Here is a 26,257-nt window from a genome sequence, read left to right as displayed (position 1 = left end):
ATATTTTCAATAAAGTTTGGATACACAATCCTTGACATATCGCTGCACTCTTACGAGGAATTTGCATCCATGAGTTTGCAAAGATTGATAAAGGAAGTGCTCATCTCAACAGCAATACAAAGTGAAAGAAAAAACTATCCCTGGGCTTGCAGACAGGAGGTGATGGATAGGAAGGGAAATCAAAAGTATCTGAGGTTACTTTTCTGCCTCATCTACTTGAATCAATCCATACTATTTTGTCTGCTTAATGCCTATGTGCATCTTCTTCTGTGAAAAAGAAAAACAACAGGCAAAATAACTAGCATATCCTTGGTTCACAGTATATATTATAGCAATTTTGGTAGTTAAAGAAACCAAACTTTTGTCTAGTCCCCAGTCTGTTAAACATTCTTCATATATGATTTTTCTCTGGACTGCAATACCTTGTTAATCACCATTGTTACCTAGAAATCTAAAACACATGCTTATTATTGGTGTCACTCAAAGCAATATGTGTTTGCTGGCTTTGCAGCTGCAGTAAACTAATAAATTGTATTCCCTGTGCTGACATCAGAATTTGGCTATTGCAAAGATGTCTTAAGCATGATGAAGTACTGTTAAAGCTAAACAAAGATAAAATTGGCACAAAGTATGTTTCTTCTCAGTAATGAAGATTGAAAACTTTCAGATACCTAGATAGTATGGGGATATTCTAAACTTAGGTTTTATTTATGAGAGACAGAAGATGCATACTTATCTGATGGAGATGCCAGAGGGATCGGTTTTGCAGCCACAGTGGGAAGAAAGAGTCATTCAAATTTACTGTGAATACTGATCAGCCTTTTTAATGTCGTACTCTGAAGTGAGTTCCTGTTTCTTTCTGGTTGTTCAGTTACATTATCTAATCTTAATCGTAATCTGTTGTCTTCCATGGATAGAGCCTGTCACATTTGCTGAAATACAGTTTGGAAGTCATTAGCAATTTTAGACCTTAACGTTTTTAGTATTGTATTTTAATACCTAATGGTAGAAATTATGCCATCTATCTCCAGGAGATTTACCAAAACTTTCCAAACAGTTTAAACAGACAAAAAGTTTTGTACTGCCAGATTACATTGATAAGCATTAGAAGATACATGTCTTTTCTATTTATCAGTAATTTTTTGAACAGGCGCCAATACTGAAGATGAAAGAGAAGGAGAAGGAACATTTTTAAAGGATTTTGGAGAAGTTTAGAGTTTTGCCCCCACACCATTCTTTGCTGCACTTGAAAAGTGCAGATGCTTTAAAAAAAAAGTTATATTAGTGCTTAGTAGTATTACCATTTCCTTGCAGTCATTAAAGAATTCTCTTTCCTCTGCAATTGTAGTCTCTGTCTGTCTTACAGCTCTCTGTGGGAATAACCTGATTGACCATCAGGGAATAGCTGGACATCTGCAGGTTTACAATATTTTTTTTTTAATATTGCGTAACTTACTGGTCTTAAAACTGTTCTATCAGTGCATCTAACATGAGAGACCATTGAAAAACCAAGTTGTGCTTACAATGAAAATCTTATTACTGTTGTTTTAAGTACCTGGGAATCAGTCTCTCAAAACCAAGAGGAAAACGTATGTTTTTCAGTTTACTTTGTATAAGTAATAATTCTTTGCCTGCAAAAATGTTTTTAGCTTGCTTTCCTAATGAAATAAGTTTAATTTCTTTGTTACTGATTTAAGTTACATTAGTTCAAAACTTTGTGGCAGTTTGGCAGAGGTTTCAGAAATGGAACATTTGTCTAACTGGTGCTGAGCAGAACAGAGACATCCAAATCCAGTTTACACAAAGGAAAATGGACCAGCACTGTGAAGTGTTTCAAAAGGCAGCAGCCCCTGTGCTAGCTGGAATAAATTCAACTAATTGCTGCATGGGTGTTTCAAATGCTGTAAGAGATGTGCTGCCTGCTCCCCAGTTCTCCAGGCACGGTGCCTGGGGGGAAGTGGGCAGGGAGTGCAGGAGGATGAGAGAAGGGCAGCAGAAGGGAGTGAGTTGGAAGCCCGCTCGGAGGAGAGTGATGGGGAACAGATCTGTTGGAAATCAGCCAGTGGTAATTTTGCTGCTTATGATAAAATTACTTTCGTATTGCAGCAGTACAGAAGGTAAACAGGTAAAATAAAGCACAAAAACTTTTTAATACTCTTTAACCCATGAACTGGTAGTGGGCTGTGCATGGTATTTGAAAATATTACTAGTTTTTAAACTTAAAGTGGTGTTTTTTAACAATTGAAAATGATACCTATATTCTTTGATCATCTTGATGAAAATTGCTTATGCAATATGGTATTACAAAATGAATATGGTATTACAAAAATGAATATGGTATTACAAAAATGAAAAAAGAAAACCAACCAAAAAACCCAAACAACTCAAAAGTAGCTAAAAATCTCAAAAGCTCTTTAGTTGTTGTTTTGTGCAGTAGTTTTTTACATAATTAACTTTTTCAGGGTTTTTTTGGTTACTTAGAATCATGATGATGGTGCAAATGCTGAAGAAAAATGTGTGCAGTGAAAGTAGAGTTGAAGTTAGGAAGTGCTTAGTATAAAGAAATTTTGCAATTTGAGCATTATGATGATGTCATAGTGTGGATGTGAAAATAAGTTTGTTACAATAAGTTCCTTGAAAAAAATAAGTTAACTGGCTTTACTTGTACCAATTCAATGAAAGGAAAATGTGGTTGCGTATTTCCTCTTAAAATTTTTACTCTATCTTCTTGTAGATAGAATAGTCAAAGTATGGTAAATCTTATTATTTTAATAAGATTTTTTGTTTTAACTGTGTTTTTCTTCTACTGTTTGAAAATATATGCATGTACTTAATTATCTAAAATGCATTAATGGTTCATAATAAACTCATTATTGAAATGTAATCAAAATGTATTAATAATTTACTAGGAAATTATTTGAAAGTAAACTTTGAGGAATATAATAATTGTTGTTTTCTTGTAATTTAAACCTGATTTTCGATCACTTAACTCTGACTACAGTGCCTTTTTGTGGGCCTTAGTCCTATCAGTCATAAAGGAAATAATTTTTGTTTAAAAACTTTGCTTACATGACATAGTGAAGAGTAATAATTCAGAAGTTATGCTGCTTTGTTTACACAGTGGCACAATGTATCGTGCAGTACGTGAAGGGAGGTTTAATTCTTAAGCTGTTGCAGTCATAAGAATAAAGTAAGTAAGCTCATTGCTTACTACTTTTGATGGCAGAAACTATTCAGCGTTCTGGGGGGAAGTGGAAAAGGTGACCCTATATGGTTGCTTTTTGACAGGTGTTTCTTACTCACCACTGAAGTGCTGCAGAATTAGCATTCATTCACCTACAAGGCAAAACAAAGAAATGCAAGGCAGCTTTAAAGCTTTTCTTCTGAAAATACATGTGTATTTAAATTCCTAATTCGTTGATCCTTTGTAAATGTAGTTGGCATGTGTCACTATTCCTGAAAAACTTCTAATCCATCTCTTCTCAAAAGCTCCCACTTCTGCTATTGCCAGTAGAATTCCAGTGGCAAGAAAAGAAGTACTATTTTTGCTCATGTGAAGTCACTAGAGGAAGGTTTAGGAGCTGTTAGTTACTTTTTTTTCCTTAGAAAATGCATGTAGACTATGAAAGTAGGCATAACTCTGCAGCCTAAGGGAAAGTGGGAAATCTGGAAATAAGATTTTAGCTTTGTTCCACTTGGAACTGGTAGTCTAGACTGCTGTTAAATTATGAGAATTTTGCTTTAGGAAATGGGAGGGTTCACCAAGTACAAAAACTGTATATCTGAGAATATATACACATTGATACAACTGGAAGTAGGTCAGTAGAAAACCTAATAAGTTGTTAAAAATATAGAAATGAAAATCAAGTTTAATGTCTGTGTTTCTGAACCTCAGTTTCAGGGAAGTGGAGGTGGTGTGTAATGTTTTCCAAAGTAATGGTCTTTCAGTCCTAGCCTGTGTTTCCCTTTAAAGGCTAAATCACCTTCAGTCAGATTACAGATTAAAAAGGCTACCATTTAATTTTGTTTTATTTTGACACTTCCACCTGCTGTTCTTAGTTTACATTCCTGTGCAAATGGGATTATTCTCTGAGTTGGATATGTTATGTAGATTAAAGCATACCCATCCCAGAATTGCAGCTCTGTGTGTCACTCCGTGTCTGATGCTAAAATTGGTTTCTGATACCCATATACATCTGAGAGGATGGAGTTCTCCACTAGCAGTGGAGCTGGTTTGAGAGACACCTTCAGGGAGTCTAATTCACAGGCTCTACCTCCTGAGAATTCATACCATGAACCTGTGCCCTAATTCACATTGTCTTGAGACTCTTCTGAGTCACTCTGACTTGAGTCTGTATGAGGGCTATCGTGCTTCTCTTTCTGTATACTAAATTAATGCCTCTCAACACTTTGATTAAAAGCCTGGCATCATTCAGCATCCCCATAAAACTAATTTTAAAAGTAGCTTCAAAATTTTAGAAATTAAGACAATATTAATTGCTAGTGCCTTTAGAGGATTTGTTGAGAGTTTCCCCACTATTTTTCATCATCTTTATCAATTTTCTGCTCAAAAATGAAGCTATGGGCAAAAATAATTTCATTAGGAAGGTAAAGATGTGGAGGGGTAGTTAACGGCAGGTTACTTCTGCAGAATATTGCAAGTCAGTTTAGTAATCTGAGTTGACCTGTATAATGGATATTTTAACACAGTCAAAAGGAAGTTAGTTTACCTAAAAATAATTTTAAAAAAATGCTAATTCTCTTTATAGTCTGTCAGAATTGTGTTCTGGAAGCTTGTCATCGTGACACTGTTGTACCTGACTACTTTGAGTACTCTTAATTTGCTGCTACTACTTAAGGAAACAGTTGCTCACTGCAGCTGCTATTGCTGTTCAGAGTTGTTTTCCTTATTTGCATCAGCAGCACTCTTTAAGTCATAGAAAAAGACTAGGGAAGAGACTAGTCTTCCCTAGTAGAGACTAGGGAAGGGAAAGTAGTATAGTTGGAAAGGATGGAGTTGCTGCAGCAGAAGCTGGAGAATTGCACTGAATCAAACCCTGGTGTGTGGAAGCACAAACACCAGAGCCAGCATTTCCAGCCAGTGAAGTACTCTTGCTGCTTGTGGGCTATCCTTTTCCACATACCAGCCTAGATGTGTCTGTGGCCTGCAGGATACTGCATTGTGGAAGTGATCCTATTCAAAAGCAGTCATTTTTTTCCACATAAGTTTTCATTTGGATTAGTGTGACTTATACAGTCACCTACTGCCCCCTCCTTGCTTTGGCAGAAGCTATATGACAATCTTGGGGTGGCAGAACTGTTACTTGTAGTGACAGCCTAATTTGGAACACTATTTTCATGGGGTCTGACCTTACTAAATCAACTTTAGGTTTCATTAAACTGCACCCTGAGATTAGGCTGAAGTAATGTCACCCTTCCCTATCCATTTTTACAGCCATGTAGTGAGCTGGTTCAAGAAGCAGATTAATCTGAAAAGTAACCTGGCCAGAAAACGAAATTTTTCAGTAGTGTCACTGATCAGTCACATACAGGAATAATAGAGGGGCGAATCTGACAGATTTGGGTTGACTCACACAACCATGACACTGCACCCTAAGAAATTCTACAGACGTCCACCCACCCCCCTCTATTTGTGAGGCAGTATCTGTAAAAAAAGAAAAGTGTCTCTTGATTTGGGGAGCTGCAAATGTGTGTGCAGTGAATGATGTACTGGCCTTCCATGTCTGAGAAAAGAAACTAAGAAACAGAGGAGAATATTCTCTGGTTGCAAACAATGGAAATCAGTGCTGTGTTTGTACTCAAATGTGTGTATTTTGCTGGTGTCAGTAATTCTGAGCTAATGTGAATGTTGTGGAATCCACATGAATTTTCTAATGTTTATCTGTCTGCTGTAATAGATCATACAATTCATCCTAATACATGATTGCTTTAAAAATAAATTGATTTTTATATTGGAATTCAGACTTGATGTAGCAGTAAGTAGCGAGAGATACTTAGATACACCTCCCCTTCCTCTAGGATTGTTAGGTTTCCTCCTTTTCCCCCTTATTGTCTTTCCCATTAGTACAGAAGAAGCAACTTGAGGTTTCAGTGTTTTTGAGGCCTCCCTACACCTGATGGTTCACAGTTCTGTACCAGTATTACGAGTATGAGATGTGGTCTGTGATGTTTAGGCTGGTCTTTTCCTGTTCTGCAGTCCAAACTACTGAGTCTTGTGCCGTGACTTGAACTAGAGTAGGCAGTACAGGCCAGTGCTTGCAAACAGATTTGTCTTCATGCCAGCTCTCATTCTTACTGGTTTTCTCTTCCTGATCCCTGCTGTAGTTGATTGTTCTTTAAACAAAGACATGTGCTAACTTACAGCTAACTTAACTGTCTGTAGGGGAATACGTGTGTGCATATGTACACAGAGATGAATCTTTTATTTCCAGATAATCATACATACAAAAAAATTGTACTACCCAGCAGATTAGGCACCATAAATAGCTTTCTCCCCCTAAGCATGAACTGATAATATGCAAGTAGTAGAATCATTTCATGTGTCATCCCAAAGCCAACATTATTAACACCCCACAGGGCTCCTAGCAGGAATAGACCATGAGTTTACTCCTGCACATGAAGCTCTTCCAGAATAATTATTATTCTTTAGGTCGTTTAACTAAAATATTTTACACTTCAGGGCCTGAGAGTTGAACCGAACATATTGTTAAGGACTCCTTGATAGACCAGAAATCCAGCAGCTGTTGAAAGATGTCACATAATTTTATTTATTCTTCAAAGAGACAGTGTTTACAAGGAGCTTGCACTTTTGTGGTGGTTGTATGCATTGAAATTCTGTAGTTGCCAAACTTCATCCAACCTTAGGACTGAATTTTACCTGCTTTTCTCGTAGTAATGTCTTTGTATATGGAAACTTCTATGAAAATAGCTGCATGGGAATGCTGCCAGAAACTTTTGGATGAAGTTATATGGATAATTTTGATTATACAAATCCTCCCTTTGAAATAATTTGATTTCACTTCATATTATGGGGTTTGTGGCTTGTTGGTTTTAGTTGTTTCATTTTTGTATTATTATTAAAGTAAGCCTTTACTTGTACTCTTCAATGTAGAAAACTTAAAAGTAATGCTTAAGAAATGAATGTCTGGATGTATTCACCTCTCAGCAGCATATTGGGATTTCCTGGGTTCAGTCTTTTTGTTTGTAAATGGCTTTTGGGTACATTTATGGGAAGCTAGATGGAGACTAATACCAATTTTCCTATAAACTGCCTTTGTGCTGTCTTAATTCTGACCAGACTGCTTGTAAAACCATCATACTACAAAGGAGGGGTGAAGATGTTCTGGGTTTCCTGGGCTTCTCCGAGGTTGCTGACTAGAAGATACTGCTTTCTCATCCTAGAGAGGTGATAAGCATACAGGATACAAAATGCTTAAATTGGAAGAGTACTTTAGTAATGGAAAACTACTTTTCTACTGCTTGGTCTCTCAGTACCTGATTAACACGAGAATCAGCTATCCTCTGACATCTGAAAGCAGCTCCTAAGCAAATTCAAAACAAATCTTGTAGACACAGTGTCAGCAATATGCAGGTGGCCAGTACCTGGTTTGAATATTACTCTATGATATTACCATTTTTGAACTCTATGTGTGAGCAGTCAGAGCTCTGGCAAAAGAAAGATGCTTGAAGTTAACGCAGAGCAAGGCAATGGTTTCAAGCAGGCAGCAGGAAGCATTTTTCTCCATACCTCAGGTTTTTTTGCTGGATGTTTCCCTTTGGTACTTCTTTTTGATCCTTAGTACAGGGTAGTACTTACCTTTAATGAGGGAAGTGCCAATAGTGGTACCTGGTAGTAACACCTTTTCAGCTCTCTACTTGGTTAGGAATTTCAACCCTATCCAGATTATGGTTGTTTGCTCTACTCTCAACATCTGAAACAGAATTCTGTGATTAATCTCATCATGAATGTTATCAGTATTTTGAGACTATCGAATATAAATACTGAAGCATTTTCATCAAATAAGTTACTTGGTCAGCAACTGCTTGTTGTTTCCTCCTAACTACTTTTCCATAAAATTTATTGTCCAGTATTAGGTCTCAGCCATTTTCTTTAAGGTGCTAAATGGCTTCAGCTTAATGCCTGAGTTTGAGACACTAAAGATTGTAGTTGACAGGTTTTATTTCTCGATCATAAATCTTAGCCAACAGCATTTTTCATTTTTAGGATGTCCACTGAACTCCTGCAGCTACTGAAGAGTATTGCAAATCTTCACAATCTGTAGGTCAAAGTGCATTTCTGAATTCCTTCTTCCTCTCTGTGAAGATACTCTGCAAAATGTTTTGATTTTGAATTAAAAAAAAACAAGACCACCAATTCAATCACAATTAAATAGGGCATTGTTATATTTTTCTTTTTAGGATGGGAAGATGAGAAAGCAAACATAGCAAGGTACATTCCATAGGGGCTTTTTTTGTAAACGGGTTCAGTATAACAGTACATGGTTTGCATGCTATGATCATGAGAGTGATTAAAAAAAATTAAAACAAAATACACAAAAAAACCGGAAAAACAAATTCCAGAACAGGAATGAAGACATTTCATCCTGTTTTGGCTTTTGAAGCATGATAACAATGGAGCTTCATGTATTTGAAGTCTTGTATGTGCAAACTTAAGGGAAACATAATACCTTTATGTGGGATTCAGGACCAAAAGGCAATAGCTGTAGTATCTACAATGTTTTTAGATAAGAAAGGTTAAATTTTGTGCTTTTATGTAATGTCTCATGTATACTTAAGAAAGACTAAGTGGTTTGTTTTGACAGTCACCTGGTCAATTAGTTGTCATTCTTCTGCATAGTATGTGAAAGAGATCTGTTGTGTCCTTTTAAAGGTACCATTTTCAAATTTCCCAATCATTGTTTTTTAGGATATTTTATATGTGTTAGCTGCATTTTGAATCTTCAGCATATGCATGTGGACTACTGCTCTGAGATCACTGCAGCTGAGCAAGTGAAGTTGTCTCTGTCATTTTGAGTCATAAAAACAAAGATCATTTTTAAATAAGGTGTTATTTTGGCTTCAGGCTGCTTCAATCCAGTACTCTGGATGAAGTGTGTGCTTTCTTGTGTGTTCTGGGCAATCATAATTTTTTAGGCTGAGGCTTGCTGTCTTCTTTGTAAGCTTCTCAGATATCTCTTTGACACTGTCTCTTTGTCACAGATGCAGATGTTTGTGAAATGACCAAATCTTCTGCCACTGGGTACCAAATTTATGTTCATGCTTGGGGTACAGCTTGGCATTGTTTTGGATGTCTAATTTAAGTATAAAGGGAATCAGCTACATCTCCCAGCTATTTAGAGTGAAGGCAAAAGTTACTGGGCAGTGGTACTGTTGTAGTGCTAGAATTTATTGAGTGAGTTTAACTGTACTATGAGACTCAGAAACTGTAAAATTTAATGGGTAACAAAACATTTTATTTCTAATAAAGTATTAAACTAGATGCTAAAGTAACTTTAGGTGCATAACCTCAAGAACCTCTCTCTAGTCTCACCTCCACTGTGGTTTTGTACATTGAAATTTCTCAAATTTTGTCATGGAGATAAGTGATTTTTCTGAATGAACATGCCAAAGCGTTTTGCCAATACAGAGCTACTATGCCTCAAGTGCTTTTTAAAGTATGTTGGACCTTTAAAAATTTTGTGTGATTCCTGTTCTTTAAGGATGTTGCTGGCAGCTATTTAAGTTATCTTTCATACTTGGGGGTTGCTGATTCCAGCAATGTAGTTTAGTGAAAAGTTATTTTCAACTAGATTCAGCATGATCAATTCTGAGGCTGAACTTAAATGGTGTATTTAAAATATATAAATTAAATATTAAACACATAAGTAGTGTATTTTCTAATAAAAAACAGTAAAAGACTTTATAGCCTTTAGCTTTGAGAAATCTGCCCAATTTGAGTTCTTCGTTACATAGTTACATGATTTTATTTCCCCCCAGAAAAATTATTCAGAGATAATGAAATTGTTACACTAATTGGAGAGCTACAAAGTAAAGCAGAAATTAATGTAGAGGTCAAAATGAGAAAACACTGCATGATGTAGGTGATGTGAGTAGATTCACCAAGAATGGATTGGGAAGATTGTCTAATGGTGGATACCTGATGTCTGAGTGACAGTGGTTATACTCTCACTATATATATAAGTCTTTATCTGAATTCTGTTTCCAACAGAGAAAGGAAATTGAAGTCCTCTCTATGATTTTTGGGACACTGGTGATCTTTATATATTTCACAAGTGAAGCTTTAATACAAGAAGGCTCCTTAGTGGAACCTTTTAAAAAACTTCGGTCATGCTTTGAAAACATTCTTAAAAAGACAAAAACAGCCTTGTGTTAATGCTTTATATCTGATATACTGCCTGCTTCTTATCTTAGCAAAATCAGTAGCTATAAAGCTGTGTGATTACATATGAGGAATGTTGAGGGACAGGTACAGCATTACGGTCATTCTCTAGCTATCCAAGGGAAGGAATTTGATGGAACTGATAGGCAAAATAGTTGCAGAACTCTTATGGAAACCAGGAGTTACTTGAAGTTCTCAAAATATTAGAGAATTCCCAGACAAGACTTTATTAGCCCATAATTAAAATAACTACCTAAAATCAATGAAGTCACCACTACTCTGGGATTTGACATACTGTCTTCTAAAACGGTATTCCTAATCCAGAAAGGAATAATAGTGCTCTGTAAAAGCAGTAATTTGGTTGTTTTTTCTTCAGTTGGGTAAAAAGAGAGTCATGATTTTGTAAACAGAGTACATATTTTGGATGGGAGATAATTTTCAATCAGCTCAAGGTAGCAATATTGCTTGAAAATACCACTAAAATGTTTAGCAAAGTTAGAAACAAGTGAAAACATAGTCCTCTTACTGGTGATTGGGTGTAAATGTCAAGACTCAGCAAATAAAAATAGGTATGAGATAGAGACATGATGGGAAAACCTGGGGTTTTTTCTGTCTTCCTTTCTTTTCCTTGCTCTCCTGCCTCTGTCTTTTCATTTTTCATTTTTATTTTTTCCTTGGACATACAAATGCAATTACTCCCATACCCAAAATGGAAAAGACTACATTTTAGTTTGAAATACTATATCATAAAATGTACAGTAAAAACATTAAAAAACAACATTTTAAATACTGTCATGTAAAGTCCATCAAAATGCTTTCTATAAATATATTAATTTTGAAATATTTATCTGCTTTTAATATTGCCAGTTATGGTGGTAATATGAATTTCTTGAAGAATTTTCATATTGTTCTTTGCTACTTACATTATAATAAAATGCACAGACTTATCATATTAATTTTAGAGGCTTATTTCTCAGAAAGTGAATATCGTACACATAATTATTCTGTCTTTATCATCATCCTGTTGCTGAGCACTGTGGATTTGGCTTTCCTATCCTTATATAAGCAATAATAGTGTCTTATTTTTCCTTTAGTCTCCCACCTCATTTTAATGACAATATTTACAATGGAAAATTTCTTTAAAATATTTTTTTATTATTTTTGTTCATTTTACATGTATCAGAAATCAGTCTCCTACTTAGGGATACTTGTAATTATTCACAGTAAAATAATTTAGGCTTACTAAATGAATTCTATGAATACAGTGCTTTCCATATACTTATTAGACATAATTTTCTTCCTCCTCATTAAAGAATTAAATAAGACTTACAAACAGGAAACCATTCTCAGATATGTTTCAGGTCCAGTTTTTTAGGCATCAATTTTTTCCTGTGCTTCAAGATTTTCCAGAAACTTTGTTTTTAATGGGGCTGCTTTAAAATAAAATGAAACCACAAGATGCACGCAGAGTAAGGAAATTGTTGTGTTTTGCCTTCAGTCCATTCTGTAGTGCCTTAGTTCTGAGCTTGGTACCTGCCTGAAGGCAAAGCTGTGGGGTTTTTTTGTATTTCTAATACAGATAATTGTGTGCAACAGGTAGCCAAATTTTCTGGTAAAATAGTGCTTCATTGGAGAAGGATAATTCATCTGAATAGAAATTCTTTGCAGCAGTGCATGTAGTTTGGTAGGTGCAGTAGCTGGTTCCTCACCAGCTGCTGGCAGAAGTTTTCTGCAGTGTCCACGTCAACCAGTGCCTTCTGAGGAGCTTGTTCTGGTTTGATGTGCTGTTGGTTAGGGGTTTTTTGTAGTTCTTGCTCGTTGGTAGTCTTAGTTTTGATTGTGAAAGATGAAGGCTTTTTACAGTTTTACAGTTCTGATTTTTGTCCAGCCTTTCACATGGGAATGGAAACTCAGTTTCTGCATTCTATGTAGTCATATGACAGTCTCGTACTATGACTCCAGTAAGTGACAGCAGCATAGCCAAAAATTTTTAGTGCAGTTTTGTCACTAGGTATGGTTCATGCTGGAGTTTCACATTATTTGTCCCCTGATTTTTCAGTCCTAAGGCGCAGTGGAATCTGGCTCCTAAAGAAACCAGAAAGATTAGTGTTACAGCTGAAGAGTATTTTCTTGTTGACCATGGTACCTTCTGGTGCTACTGAGTGTGATGGTATTATGTGTGATTACTGGACATTAAATGAGGTCCATGAAAGAAATTTTAATGCCTTTTTTCTCTTACTGCTACAGACTGTCCAATCAGAGTTAAAGATTGAGGTACAAATATTTCACATAATTTTATGCTTCGATAGGTATAGCAAATTTTCAACTCAGCACCACTTACAAGATTGCTGAAATAGAAAAACTCGGTTTTCTTAGAAAAAAATATCTTTTTTTGGACTCATTTTTTGGTTGTGTTGAAACACAAGTAGGGAACAGCGTGGTGTGCTTTATACATGCCCCACTTTTGGATGACTGAGTCAGGAAGACTATCATGTACCATGGGATGCATCTGCACTGCAGCGTAGAAAAAGACATGAATATAGTCTTTAAAACATCAGTATTGCTGGCAGCATAGCTCTCTAGTTGTGTTTTAATGTGAAACTCTAACGCATAATTGCGTTGTGAGAACTGATCCTTAAATACTCACTTCAAAATGAATCCTTACAGTCAATTCACAGTAGAAATGCAAATGCCATTTTTGTTCTTGTCCAGCACCACTTTCTCTTTGGAAGAGGAAATGAATTATCACCCAGCAGTGAATTGGTTATAAAGAATTCTCTCTAACATCTGGATGCTATTATCAAAGTACTTGGGAAACTTCATATGGAAATAGGAACTACCGCACCATGAGGATACGATTTTAAGAATTTTTGGGGTTTGCCCCAGCCACATATAACACTTGCCAGTATAGCTAGGGAAAAAGGACTAGTTAATGAAATGCTTCTAACTGATGATGTCTTGAATTATCATTAGAATGTTTTAAAAAATAGGCTCTTTCAAGTCCCTCTGCAAATACTCTTATGTATCTACGTATGTGGAAGTGAAGTTTCTGAAAACTTAGATGACTTTCAGTGTTTTAATTTATGAACCTTCTTAGAGTATTTCAATTGTTAATCTTTGGCAGGAAAAGTGTAAAGAATTCCATGACAAATCTTCCCAGTAATAAAGACTGGTAATAAATACTGCTGAAAACTGAATTGCTTAAAAAAATTAAAATAAAAATTGGTGCTCTGGCACTACACTTAAATCATGAATGTGTAAGAGATCAAGAATAGTATTAATATTAAAAGATCATGTGCTGATAAGTATATGCACTGTCTTTTCATTATTTGAGAAGTATACACACATTGTTAAAATGGGTGATTTGATCCCACAGTATTATAGTTTGTGTCATAGAAAATTGTGTGAAACAGTTTAAAACTGGGATAATAAAATACCTTCAGGATTTCAGTATTGGTAAGGCCAAACTAGGAATACTTCTCAATGTTTCTTATGCTAAAACAACTTAAAAAGGTCTTGAATTGAGTAGCCAGGTATTGTCATGCATTAAAAGCTGATTGTAAGCAAAAAGTAAATATCAGTAAATAATTTTTATTATTGACAAACCATACAGTGACCTATGTTGGATAGTACTCTGCACACTTGAAAACCTTATAGCTGTTTGGGAAATGTGATGAGGTGTTCATCACAACCAGGGAGAATTTCGCAGAATTCCTGTTAAGTGAGATAATTTGAGTGGGGCGAATCCAAGTGGAAGCTTTTAGGTTCAATGTTGATTAAAGCAAGGTAACAAATAGTGAGAGAAAACAAAACTCTTTACTGACTTCATGAAGTTGTAAAGGACTAAATCAGGAGATACTTATGTATCAGTCAAGAGCACTTAGTGAAATCTTTGACTCAAAAGCTTCTGTTGAAAAATCTTATAGAATTTAATGCTGGCTAAGGAGCCAAATGGTAAACACTATGGGTGTTATGCATCCCTTATATAAATGAAATATAAGTGCAATACTGAAGTTACAGTAAATCTTTGCCTCCAAAGCTGTGAGATGAGGATGTGATGAGAATGATAAGAACCTGGAAGGCAAAGAAAGTGGTGGCCTAGAAAGGTGAATGGGGAACCTCTGCTGTCTCAGGTCGTGATACAAACCCAGGAAATACATCATTAAATTAAAACGAGTAAGTTAATTGATACATTGCATACGAGTTTTGAAAATTACTGTAACTATGTATTTTTGAGACCTTGAATTTAAAATGATCAGTGATCACAGCTTATGCCAGTTTCTACTGAATAGAGGTACAGGTAAATTTTCTGGCAGCCTACTAGGACTCGGATATAGCTGCCCATTTCAGGCTTCATGTGCTTACCGCTATTAAGTTCAAGAATTTGTGTCACTGTCAGATTGTTTTTTAAGAGTTTGTGCACTGGAAGACTAAGTAATTCTTCCCTTCCTGGTCTTGGCCATTGAATTCTATCTACCTTCCCTTCTGCTAACTCTGGAATGTATCAGATATGTCTGTGATCTAACTGTGCCCGTCAGAAAATTATCCAGGACTTTTTCCAGGGAGTTTTTCAGACAGATTAATAGGTTAAATTGACTCATGGAGTTATTCAGCAAGTGTTGTGTCCAGTGCAAAGTGTGCTGTGGCACTGCATGTCCAGAGGCAGGGCAGGGTGAGTCATGGGAAAGGGAGGAGATAGTGGCTGCAGGTGGTTAAACTGGATCTCCATGTCACAAGGAACCAATACTACAGCTACCTGGGATTAAGACGTGATTTTTTTCATTTTATTTGCCTTTTCCTCACGCATCTGTTGCATTTATTTTACTGTGGGGAATCTTCTAATTTTACAACAGAACCGGAATTCTGCTGTGTGCTGGTTATGAAGATGTAAGATGTGGGTAATTGAACAACCTCTCTCACAAATTGGTAACAGTACTTGTCCTGTTTTGATTAGGATTCTGTATATGTGTGATATTTGCATTCACTATGTAGTTACTCAAAAATGTGTGTCAAGGAAGTTACCTCAAATAATCTCTGAATTAACTGCTCAGTATATAGGGTTTTATTACACATAGTAACCAGTCTTTCTGCTTTTTCATACATTAAATAAATTTAATATTTGGGCTCTTGGAAAATAGTTGGAGTTGCTTGATGCAAGGAAAATAATACAGAATATGTCGTTTTACCAGTGTGAAGATAGTGGTAAATTACAGATCTGTGACTTCTTTGCATGTGATGTGTCAGTTGGGCAAAGCTCTCAAGAGAAGCCTAGTGTAGGTTAGTCCCCAGAGGAAGGATAGCCAGTTAAACTGTTTGCCCAGTCAGAGGACTATATCACTGTACAGACTACCATTGCTATTCCTGCATCACCTTTACATGTCCTATGATACATTTGTAATCACACCTGGAAACCCTGGTCATTGGCTTCACTTGGTGAGCAGGATGTAAAGAAGGAAACAAATAGTCTTTGCCCCAAAGAGTTTAGAAAATGCTTTATATAATATTTTATTCAACTTTTCATTTCCCTCCTGCCCTGAGTTACTCAAAGCTGCTTACATGTCTTGTCAGAGAGCATAGATTAAAGACTTTGTAGTGAAAATCAGGCAATAAAATTTATTTTTTCAGGGGTTACTAATAGTACCGGACAGGGAGTGCTACTTTTCATTTTACAGCTGCTGTGACAGCAGCAGAACTTCACAAGAATGTTTCAGGTCCTTTCCAGTTCATTGATTCTATGATTCTCATATCATAGAATCATAGAGTGATTTGGGTTGGAAGGGACCTTAAAGATCACCTAGTTCCAAACCCCTGCCATGAGGGACACCTTCCACTAGACCAGGCTACTCAGAGCCCCATCCAGCCTGGCCTTGACCACTTCTAGGGAAGGGGCATCCACAGCTTCTTTGGGTAGCCTGTTCCAGTGTCTCACCACCATCACAGTAAAGAATTTTCTTCCTAATATCTAATCTAGACTTACCCTTTCTCAGTTTAAAGCCATTCCCTGTTGTCCTGTCACTACACGTCCTTGTGAAAAGTCCCTCTCCAGCTTTCTTGTATGCCCCCTTTAGGTACTGGAAGGCTGCTATAAGGTCCTCCTGGAGACTTCTCTAGGCCAAACAGCCCCAACTCTCTCTTCCTGTCTTCACAGGAGAGGTGCTCCAGCCCTCTAATCAACCTGGTGGCCTTCTCTGGACTCACTCCAAAATGTCCATGTCTTTCCTGTGTTGAGGACCACAGAGCTGGATGCAGCACTCCAAGTGGGGTCTCACCAGGGAGGAGTAGAGGGGCAGAGTCACCTCCCTCAACCTTCTGGTCACACTGGTTTTGATGGAGCCCAGGATACATTGATTTTCTGGGCTGCAAATGCACCTTTCCAGGTCATGCTGACCTTCTCATCTACCTCAGGGCTGCTGTCAATTCATTCTCCACTCAGTATTTGTTTCTGAAATTACTTCAACCCAGCTGCAAGACCTTGTACTTGGCCCTGCTGAACTTGAGATTTGCACAGGCCCACCCCTCAAGTTTGTCAAGGTCCCTTTGGATGGCATCCCTTCCCTCCAGCCTGTTGACTGCACCATACTGCTCAGTGTTGTTGGCAAACTCGCTGAGGGTGCGCTCAGTCCCACTGTCTGTGTCCCCAACAAAGGTGTTAAACAGTGCCAGTCCTGATACCATCCCTGAGGAATGCCACAGTCCAGTTCAGAGACAATGGTGTTTTCTGGGCCAGTGTCAAATGCTCAGCTCACGTTTAGGTAGATGACATCATTTGCTCTTCCGTGATCCACCAACACTAACCCCATTGCAGAATGCCACCGAAATTGTCCCCTTAGGGAAGCCATGTTGGCTATCACCAGTCGGCTCCTTATTTTCCATTTGCCTTAGCATAGTTTTCAAGAGGATCTGCTCCATGATCTTAGAGGTGAGACTGACTGGCTGTAGTTCCTTGGGTGGGCCCTGAGAAGGAGTTGTTTGCAATGAAGTGAACCCTGGGAGCAGGTGCTGCTCCATGACACATGCTTCCATGGTCAGAAAGCAGCCCCCATTCTGAAGCCGGAGATCCTGCAGGCTTGTTTTCTACCCATTTCTACTTGCAGTGTTTTTCCAGAGCGTGAGTGGCACTCCTGTATTTAAAGCATACTGAAAGGATTATAGAATCAGTAAGGTCAGAGAAGACCTTTCAGATCATTTAGTCCAACCAGTGCAACAAGTGGTGAACTGTTGTGTTCACCACTAAACCATGTCCCATCTACACGCTTACAAACACTTCCAGGGATGGTGATTCCTGCTTGACCACTCTTTCAGTAAGGATATTTTTCCTAATATCCATCTGAACCTCGCCTGGCACAACTTGTGACTGTTCTTCTTGTCCCTTTGCTTGTTACCTGGGAGAAGAAGGTAACCCTCAGCTCCCTACAACCTCCTTTCAGATAGTTGTAGAGAGCGATAAGGTCTCCCCTCAGCCTCCTCTTCTTCAGGCTAAACAAGCCCAGCTCTCTCAGCTGCTTCTCGTAACACTTGTGCTCCAGACCCTTCACCAGCTCGAACTTGGTGTTGTCTGTGAACTGAGGGTGCACCCAATCCCCTTGTCCAGATCATCAATACAGATACTGTCTATACAGGGCTGGCCTCAAAGAGAGACCTTCAACTGTTGTTTCAGTAGGTTAATTAGCACAGTCTGGTAAATATCCTCTTACAAGAAAAGGCTTTTGTGACTCCTTTGGTAGCCACCTTATATACTTTTCAATTTTATTTTTTTTTTAATCAATGAGGGTAATCAGACCTAAGTAATGTGTTTCAAATCAGCATTTAGTATTTTTAGCATTTCGTGAGTTGTATTGCTGTTTCTTCCTTTCCTTCTTCTGTCATGTCCTGCAATTGCATTTTCATTGTTTTCATGCACATAGCCTGTTGTTGGCTCATAATTTCCTTACAATTGCTTAATAAATGTCCATCTTTCCTCTCTCCTGTTGTTTCCAGCTGATAAGCTCTTAATAGCATAAATTCTTGGATTTAAGAGCTAAACATGAGACCATTTACCAGCAATCAATTTTTGGCGTTTCTGTTCTCATGTAATATCCTGTCCTTTATTGCCAGTCTGTAACTGTGTCATTACCATCCATTCCTACCATTCTGCACGAGTAAATTCATTCAGGTCCAAAGTGTCCTTTCAGTTTAACACCGAGGAGCTAAGGAGACAATGTCGCACTAATCTTCATCTCTTGCAGCATTCTCATTTTCCATGTGGCTCAGTGTAATGCCATTCTTGACACTTGGACAAATTTCTTGTCATGGTTGGTGTTGTGTAGAGTGTTGATTATCTTATTGAAGGCACGAGCTGTTACAAGATGAGGGTTAGCAAAGTAATTTATTTTTTATGTGCTACCCTGTTTTTCTTTGTTTATTTACCCTTCCGGATTTGGTTTGTATTATGAAATTCTGTTGATGTCAACCTGTTGGATGTATTGGCAAGATCTCTTTTCTTGATCATTATGTTAATATTTGATAATTTCTGGCTAGTTGGTATCTTCCTTGTTTGGAGGTGGTGGTGGTGTGTATGTGTGTGTGGTTTGTTGTTGGGATTTTTTGGTGTTGTGGTTGGGTTTTCTTGTTTGGGGTTTGTTTTGTTGTGTCTTTTAAGAAAAGCCAACAAAACCTGTGGTGCTAAGTTTATGATATCATTTGTCAGGTATTTAAAGATTCTGGAATAACAATGATCTGATCCTCTTGATTTGAATACTTTGATATCTTTTCTTTTTGTTTCTATCCACACAATAATGTCTCTTCCATGTTTGTTTGGTACTTCTGGCTGACAGATAGGATTGTATCTGAGGGAGACCAAAATTTCTCATCCTAAATATGCACCATGTAGAAGTATTTTTTTTCAAAAATGCATGTCTGTGGATTTTGTTGTGTTTTACACGGAGATCTTTAAACAAAGACTATAATTTATTGTTAATAGTGGTAAGAATTGCCTCTAGTACTGCTTAAATCATGTGAGGAAAAAAATGTAAAAACGCTCGGATGGCAGCTGAAAATTGCTAGATTTGGGTGTACTGTAATTTTAGCCTTTTCTTGGCATCTCTCACAGAGTTGTCTGAACTCTTGAAGTGTCATCTGGGCTCACATCCATTTGGTTATGCTTTACTTACAAATATGTTTTGTATTTAACCTTAGTACTGAAGTTAACTTCTGATAGTATTCCCATTATGACAAATGGTATCAAATTCTCTCAATTGCCAAATTTCTTCTTTTGATGATTACAAAATTTTAAAATATTGAGTATCTTTTTCTGGTCTTTTTACAAACTGGTGGTGGTTAAATGTTACTACTTTTGGAATCCTTCGAATAAGCCATTGTAAGAAGAGTACAACAAGTGCAACCTGCACACATCTTCCCCCTGCTGTGACTGGCTTGCAGGTTGGTGTTTGGCCTGCCAGCTGCAGCAAGGCTTTTGTAGATCTGCCTCCTGCTTCTTCTCTGCAAGCACTGGTTTGTCTTCTCTCTACCGATTACCCTGTCTCTCTCGTTGTTTATGTAACTCTTCTCCCTGTCATACTGGAGTCATCAGTAAGTTTCAGCAGCAGTTGATCTTCCTGATCCCACAAACCATGTGCCCAAAGCTACAGATCTGAACAGCAAAAGTTAGTATTTCCATCCGAGGCATAGATCTTGCACAAGAGCCACATGCAGCTGAGTCACATGAGGGCAAGCTACCATGCTGATTTAATGTCTTTGAAAACAGGCTACACATAAGCTGCCTATGAGGTGTGGGCAGTCTGTGAGCAGTGCTTTGGCAACCTCTGGTATGTGTTTCTAAGCAGTTGAGAGGCCGACAGCCTCACAAGAAGCTGCCAGTGTTCATCTCACCTCTTTTCAGGCATCTGGTCACACTGAACTGCTTTCATGGTCAGCACAGAGTTCCAGGGCAAAACTGAGGTGACATCTGTAAATGTCATTATAGACATCTGTGCTTGAACTCAGTCAAGGTCTGTGCATTTCTCTCTCATGGGTGAAAAGGTAACCCAGAGTGACTGGCTTGCTGCGTGGTTGATGCAATCAGATGAATACCTCCCTGAAAACTTTAACTTCTTTAATTTTCAATATGTTTGTAACATGCTAAGAGTGACTTAAGCAGTCTTCATTTAGCTGTTCTTGCTATTTTGAATGAAGGCATTTGCATTTCTTCAATGTTAGAGTTAGATTATTTCACTTACATGTTTGCAGATCCTGGGAGAGTAAAATCTTGATCTGATAGTTAGAATTTCAAGGTAATATGGTAAAAGTGCCAATAATGAAAGTTTCTAGATAGTTTTAAGTTTCATTTTTGCAAGCTAAGTAAAGCACAAGTATGTGACAATTTAATGGAGATGCATTAAATCAAAAGCAGTACAGAATGAATTTAATAATGAATGTGCATAGCTGTGTTTTGTTTACATTTGTCTAGCAGTTAGTGCTTTAATTGAGTCCTTAACTGTTTGGAAAAGAATTGATGATGTTACATTAATGTGTTTAAAGAATACTTCTGTCTCCTGCTTTTTGCACAGAGAACAGTGACAGTTTTTTGTGGTGAAAGCTGTTAAGTCTGTAGGTTTTTATATAAGTGAATATTAGTGTTCTAGTTAGAGTTGTTTTGATTGTACAGCAGTTAGACAATAGTACTGTAATTTGAAAAAGTAGTGAGTTCCTGTTAACGGTTTGATCACTTTTTCTAGAAATAGAAACTATCTTAGCATGATAAGGAGTGGTTTCCAGTTTGGAAATTTAAAACCTTAAATTATTTGAACCTTTAGTCTTTTTGTATCTGTAGAGTTTGTTTTAGGTTTTCAATTTCGTGAGTAAATTCTTTTAGTGGATAAATTTCTAACTGTCATAAGTAATACTGGTATTGCAGTGTTAAGGCTAGAAAAAATTTAACTAAAAATATTCCTAAATCAGTTACAACCAGTTCTTTATAAGATGTTAAAACTTCCTTTAAGAGGTTATCAGTATTTGTTAGGCATCATGCAACTTACATACTGCTGCTTTTTTTTCTTTCTTTAATTTCTTTGAGAAAGCTCATAATTCGTAACAGGAAGTGTAATGGAGTTATAGGAAATATACAAAGAATAGAACCTATGTGCAATACAATGTAAGGAAGATTTTTGGGAAGGACTGGATAAATATGCTGAATTTTATGCATTCCTTCTGAATGCAAGAGCAACATAAGAAAATCTGTAAGACTTGGTGTATTTTCAAACAGGCAAGACAGTGTGAAAGACTAGTTTCTTTACTTTAATCCCAGAATATCCTAACATTTTGTTAATCAAATGGGAAAGTTGTGTGAATTTTCTCAGCACTGTGCTGCTTTACCTCATCTGTTTTGGACATATCAGAGAAGGGATAAATGCAAGATTTATGCATATTGTCATATGAATATGAGACTTTAAAGAAAGATCTCAGGGTATGGAGATGTGATCTAGAAGGGTATGGAGAAAGGAGATTGGTCTTATGGGGAAGATCAAAAGTTTGCTTATATAGGTAATCTATAAAATGGGTAGAATGACTGATAAGAACTTTGTTGAGATAAATTGATATGGTACAGATACAGTTTATCAGGATCTACAGATCTTTTAGACCTTTCTACCATTTTTGTAAAGCCTTCCACAGTAGTTGTCTGAATCCCATGCTGCAAGTTAAGGCCATTATTCCTTGTCCTGCCACAAGCAGAGAGAGAGCATGTGTGGTGTGGGTTTTGTTGCTGGTTGGGATTTGTGGTTTTTTTTCGTCATGTTTTTTGATTTGATGATGGTATTGGGTTTTTTAATTTGATTGTGATTGGATTTTTTGTTGTTGGGGTGTTGGGGTTTTGTTGAGGGTTTGTTGGTTTTTTTTTAACACCTTCCTGATTGAAAGAATCTGGTAGGTTTTGAAGAGTATGTTATCTGCTTTTTTAATTCTTGAGCAGGACAGGTGATCTAGGAAGGGAACAGGGGATCACAGAATATACTGACTTGAATGGGACCCGTCAGGATCATCAAGACCAACTCCTTTCCCTGTACAGGACAACCCCAAAAATTACACCACGTTCCCAAGAACATGGGCAAAATGCTTCTTGGACCTGTTCCAGTACCCATCCACCCTCTGGGTGAAAAACCTTTTTCTAATATCCAACCTAAACCTTCCCCTGACACAACTTCAGGCCATTCCCTTGGGTCCTTGTCACTGGTGTGATAGTTTGGCCTAGGCCTTCCTTGGTGACCAGTTTGTAACCAAGGAAAGGTCCAGATTTACCCAGTATTCCCTACAATTTTTATGTAAGCTGGACTATAAGAAGAAAGGAGGAGAGACCTTCACTCTCTTTCCTTCCGGCAGCTTGGAGGTGCAGGTTCCCTGCTGTTGAGTCTGCCGTGTTGGGGAGCGAGGCCTGGTAAGGCCTTGTCGACCTTGGGAGACAGAGGTTACCGGCGATCGTTCCGGAGCGACTCTCGGTTGTCCCAGGAGAGTAGTGAGATATTTCTTTGCTAACTCTTTTAGTTGTTAGATATTGGGTTACTAATCAGGATATATATATATTTTATTTTGGTTTTGTTCCTTTTCCCTTCCCCCTTACCGTTCCCTTGTGAAATTGTATATATTTCAATTGTATATAACTGTAACATAAGTGTAAATATATTTATATATATTTATATATATCACTTTAGCTGTCTCTCTCGTTTCGGGTTTTCTTAGTTGTTTTCTCCCTCTTCTCCCTGAGGTCTGGGGGGGGGGACACTTCTTGTGGTAAGGTTTGGAGACTTGGCAGGGAGCCAGCTTCAAACCATATCAACTGGTCACCACAGAGAAGAGATCAGTGCCTGTCCCTGCTCTTCCTCTCATGAGGAAGTTGTAACTGCAGTGAGGTCTCCCCTCAGACTGCTGTTCTTGAGGCTGAACAGACCAAGTGACGTCAGCTGCTTCTCATACATCTTTGCCTTTAGACCCTTCATGTTTGTGACCCTCCTCTAGTCACTGTCTAATAGCTTTATATTCTTCTTAAACTGTGGTGACCAAAATTGCCCCCTGCACTCGAGGTGAGGCCAGACCAGCCCAGAACAGAGCGGGACAATCACCCCCATGGACTGGCTGTGGACACTGTGCTTGATGCGCCCCAGGGCACGGTGATAAGTGGCCCTGTAACAGACAGACCTGTGCTGTCAGAAGGGTGGCTTTGTGCTTTCAGCAGAAAACATAGCTTAAGAATATTTTTAGTGAAACAGACCAATACAGATAAAATTTGTGTCTTTATGGGCTGTAGCTGTAAAGTTCTCTTTTTTTCTGTTTGTTGTTGTGTAGAGTTTTTCTCCTCTCTCTTCCTTTCTTGAATTTTGTTTTTATAGTAAGTTGCTTCATGAAAGATTGTACTCGTACATTTATAGAAATCAAAAAGGAGTTTTAAGTAATGTACTGTAGGAAAGGTTGCTGTCAAACATTTCATTTGTAAGATCTACTGAGCTTGAAACTGTATTTCAAAACTCAAAAAGGAGGTGAAGCTGAAAGACAGCATTTTCATGATGGAAGCAGGGACATGCTTAATAGTGGAGAAACAACCTTAGTGTCATTTGAATGACACAATAACAAAAAAATTCTGGTTAGAGATGTGTTTATTAGTTGTGCGAACTTAGTCTTCTCTTGTGTTTTACTGTTATTATTCTAGAGGTGAATTTGACCCATCAAGATTTATCATTTTGCATTTACTCATGAATCTCTTTAATGTGTGTCTGTAGTGGGTATGCTACTGGTATGCAATGTGACTGTCCTTCACAATTTTTACTCTAAGGATGCTCAGGTGACCAGGAGAAATGAAACACAAAGATCGATTTCATTAACATCATACTAAGACTCTCTGGCACATCTGCCTGTTCTGTGCTGACATCCTAGGAGTCCTTCTCATCCTTTTAACAAGCCCTATTCCAAAAACTAATCTGCAACTTTGTATTTCTTCAAACTAAATTTTCGCGTTCAGTTTTGCCAAATTATTATGTTGAGAAGTTTCTATTAACTGAAGTTGTATAATAATAAAAAATAAACAATTTTGGTGGCATTTCTTCTTAGCCATGCTAGAGGAAACAAGGAAACCACATAGTTAATTTTTTCATTATATTGATAAGGGTATAGATGCAGTTTTCAGTATGCAGAAAGAAAAGATCTGCATTATTAGACTTATTTTACATGAGGGATCAAATTATTGTCTGGTATTATAGTTTATTTAAAACAGATAGAATGACTGTGCATATGTAAAGTGCTTCTTGAACTCTGTGCCTCGATACAGGCAGAGTATTAAGAGTGGCCTCTTAGGCTCCTCTCAAGTCTTGGCATAGCTCTTAAAGCAGCAGTATTATACTGTAGCCCTGTGTTAGGCCAGATGGCGTACAGCCCCTTGGAGTATTTATGCTGAGGTGAGTCCTCACTTTCAGTTGCAGTGGGACTGCTTTGAGGAAGAAATGCTGCCATGTCCAACCTCATCGGTGTGCAGCTTCTGTGCTCTACCTCAGACCAAGATTGGCAGAATTGAGTAGAGCTGCAAAGTGGTTTTCGGTGTCTTAATTTAAAATACCAAGTTCAACAAACCCGTACATATCAGATTAACACTTCTCTTCTTCTGATACTTGTCCTAACAAAAAAATTGTAGTACCAACTGTGATTATGCAGCGGAACATGTACTGATAGCACTGCATTCTTTTAAAAATTATTGTTTGGTAATTAGGAATAAAAGCAGAAAGAACTCCAATTTTTTTTCCCCTTTGATTTTCAGATGGTGGTAAAAACATTCATGGATATGGACCAGGACTCAGAAGATGAGAAGCAGCAGTATCTCCCACTAGCCTTGCACCTTGCATCTGAATTCTTCCTCAGGAATCCCAATAAAGATGTGCGCCTCCTTGTAGCATGTTGCTTGGCTGATATCTTTCGTATCTATGCTCCTGAAGCTCCATATACTTCCCATGACAAACTTAAGGTAAAAATGCTTTATAAAATAAAGGCTTTCTTCCTACCCCATTCTCTTACTGAGGAAAATCAGAACCACATTCCCCTTCCTCCCCCCCCAAATGAAACCAACCAACTCCCCTCAAAAAACCCCCAAACAACAACAACAAAAAAAAACCAAAAAACAAACAGAAAAGTAAACAAAAAAAATTGGGTTTACTCCCATTTATACTGATGTTCAATTTTATTAAAGACATGTTGCTTTAATCCTGTGAGTCAGTGTAATAATTAAGGGCTAGACATGTAAAGGAACACTGGAGGATATGACCAGTGTCTGTGTAGGTAATAGCTATCTGTCAATGCCTAAAAAAAAGTTTAAAGTTCTCATATCATGAGTTTGAAAATATGGGTAAATGTCACTACTAAATGGTTGTATTGTTTTTTTGACAGGACATATTCTTGTTTATTACAAGACAATTGAAAGGCTTGGAGGACACGAAGAGCCCTCAATTTAACAGATACTTTTACTTGTTAGAGGTAACTCAGTATTGTAATTTTCAGTAGCTGGCATTTGCTCTGCAAGCCTAAGAAGTGTCATGAGTATTTTTTCCAGTAATTTTTCCAGATGTGCCAGTATGCCTGTGAAATTTATTCTGTAAATCACACCAGTCTCACTGAAGTTCAATGCATTGCTTCTTTTAGTAGTTATAATTCTGTTTGCATTTAGTAAGTTCATTAGCCTGCAGTTGAGGACATGTTGAAATGATTGGTGTTTATTAACATTTAACCTTTAATGTATACACTGTTTTTTGTATCAAGAGAGAAAATTTCAAATGCTGATTAAAATGCAGGTGTGCTTATATGGATGATGGGAGAAGAGATATAAGATTTTTG

General features: G+C 37.5%; 1 protein-coding gene across 6 annotated transcripts in view; it reads left to right on the top strand.

Moving 5' to 3' along the window:
* Positions 1-26,257, top strand: part of PDS5A (PDS5 cohesin associated factor A) — an 86,654-nt gene that overhangs the window by 7,522 nt on the left and 52,875 nt on the right. For all 6 annotated transcript variants that reach the window (XR_007904894.1, XR_007904893.1, XR_007904892.1 and 3 more), the window contains exons 3-4: positions 25,191-25,394; positions 25,814-25,900. Coding sequence is in view for 3 of the 6 variants with exons in the window: in XM_051789915.1 (XP_051645875.1) it covers positions 25,191-25,394; positions 25,814-25,900 (291 nt within the window). In the remaining 3 variants the exon portion in view is untranslated. The remainder of the gene's footprint in view (positions 1-25,190; positions 25,395-25,813; positions 25,901-26,257) is intronic.

Source organism: Manacus candei, unplaced genomic scaffold (genome assembly GCF_025592945.1).
Source record: "Manacus candei isolate 608988 ecotype Guabito, Panama unplaced genomic scaffold, ASM2559294v1 h1tg000028l, whole genome shotgun sequence".
In the NCBI taxonomy this organism is placed as follows: Eukaryota; Metazoa; Chordata; class Aves; order Passeriformes; family Pipridae; genus Manacus; species Manacus candei.
The sequence above is the reverse complement of the archived record's forward strand: the minus strand, read 5'-3'. Positions and strand labels throughout refer to the sequence as shown.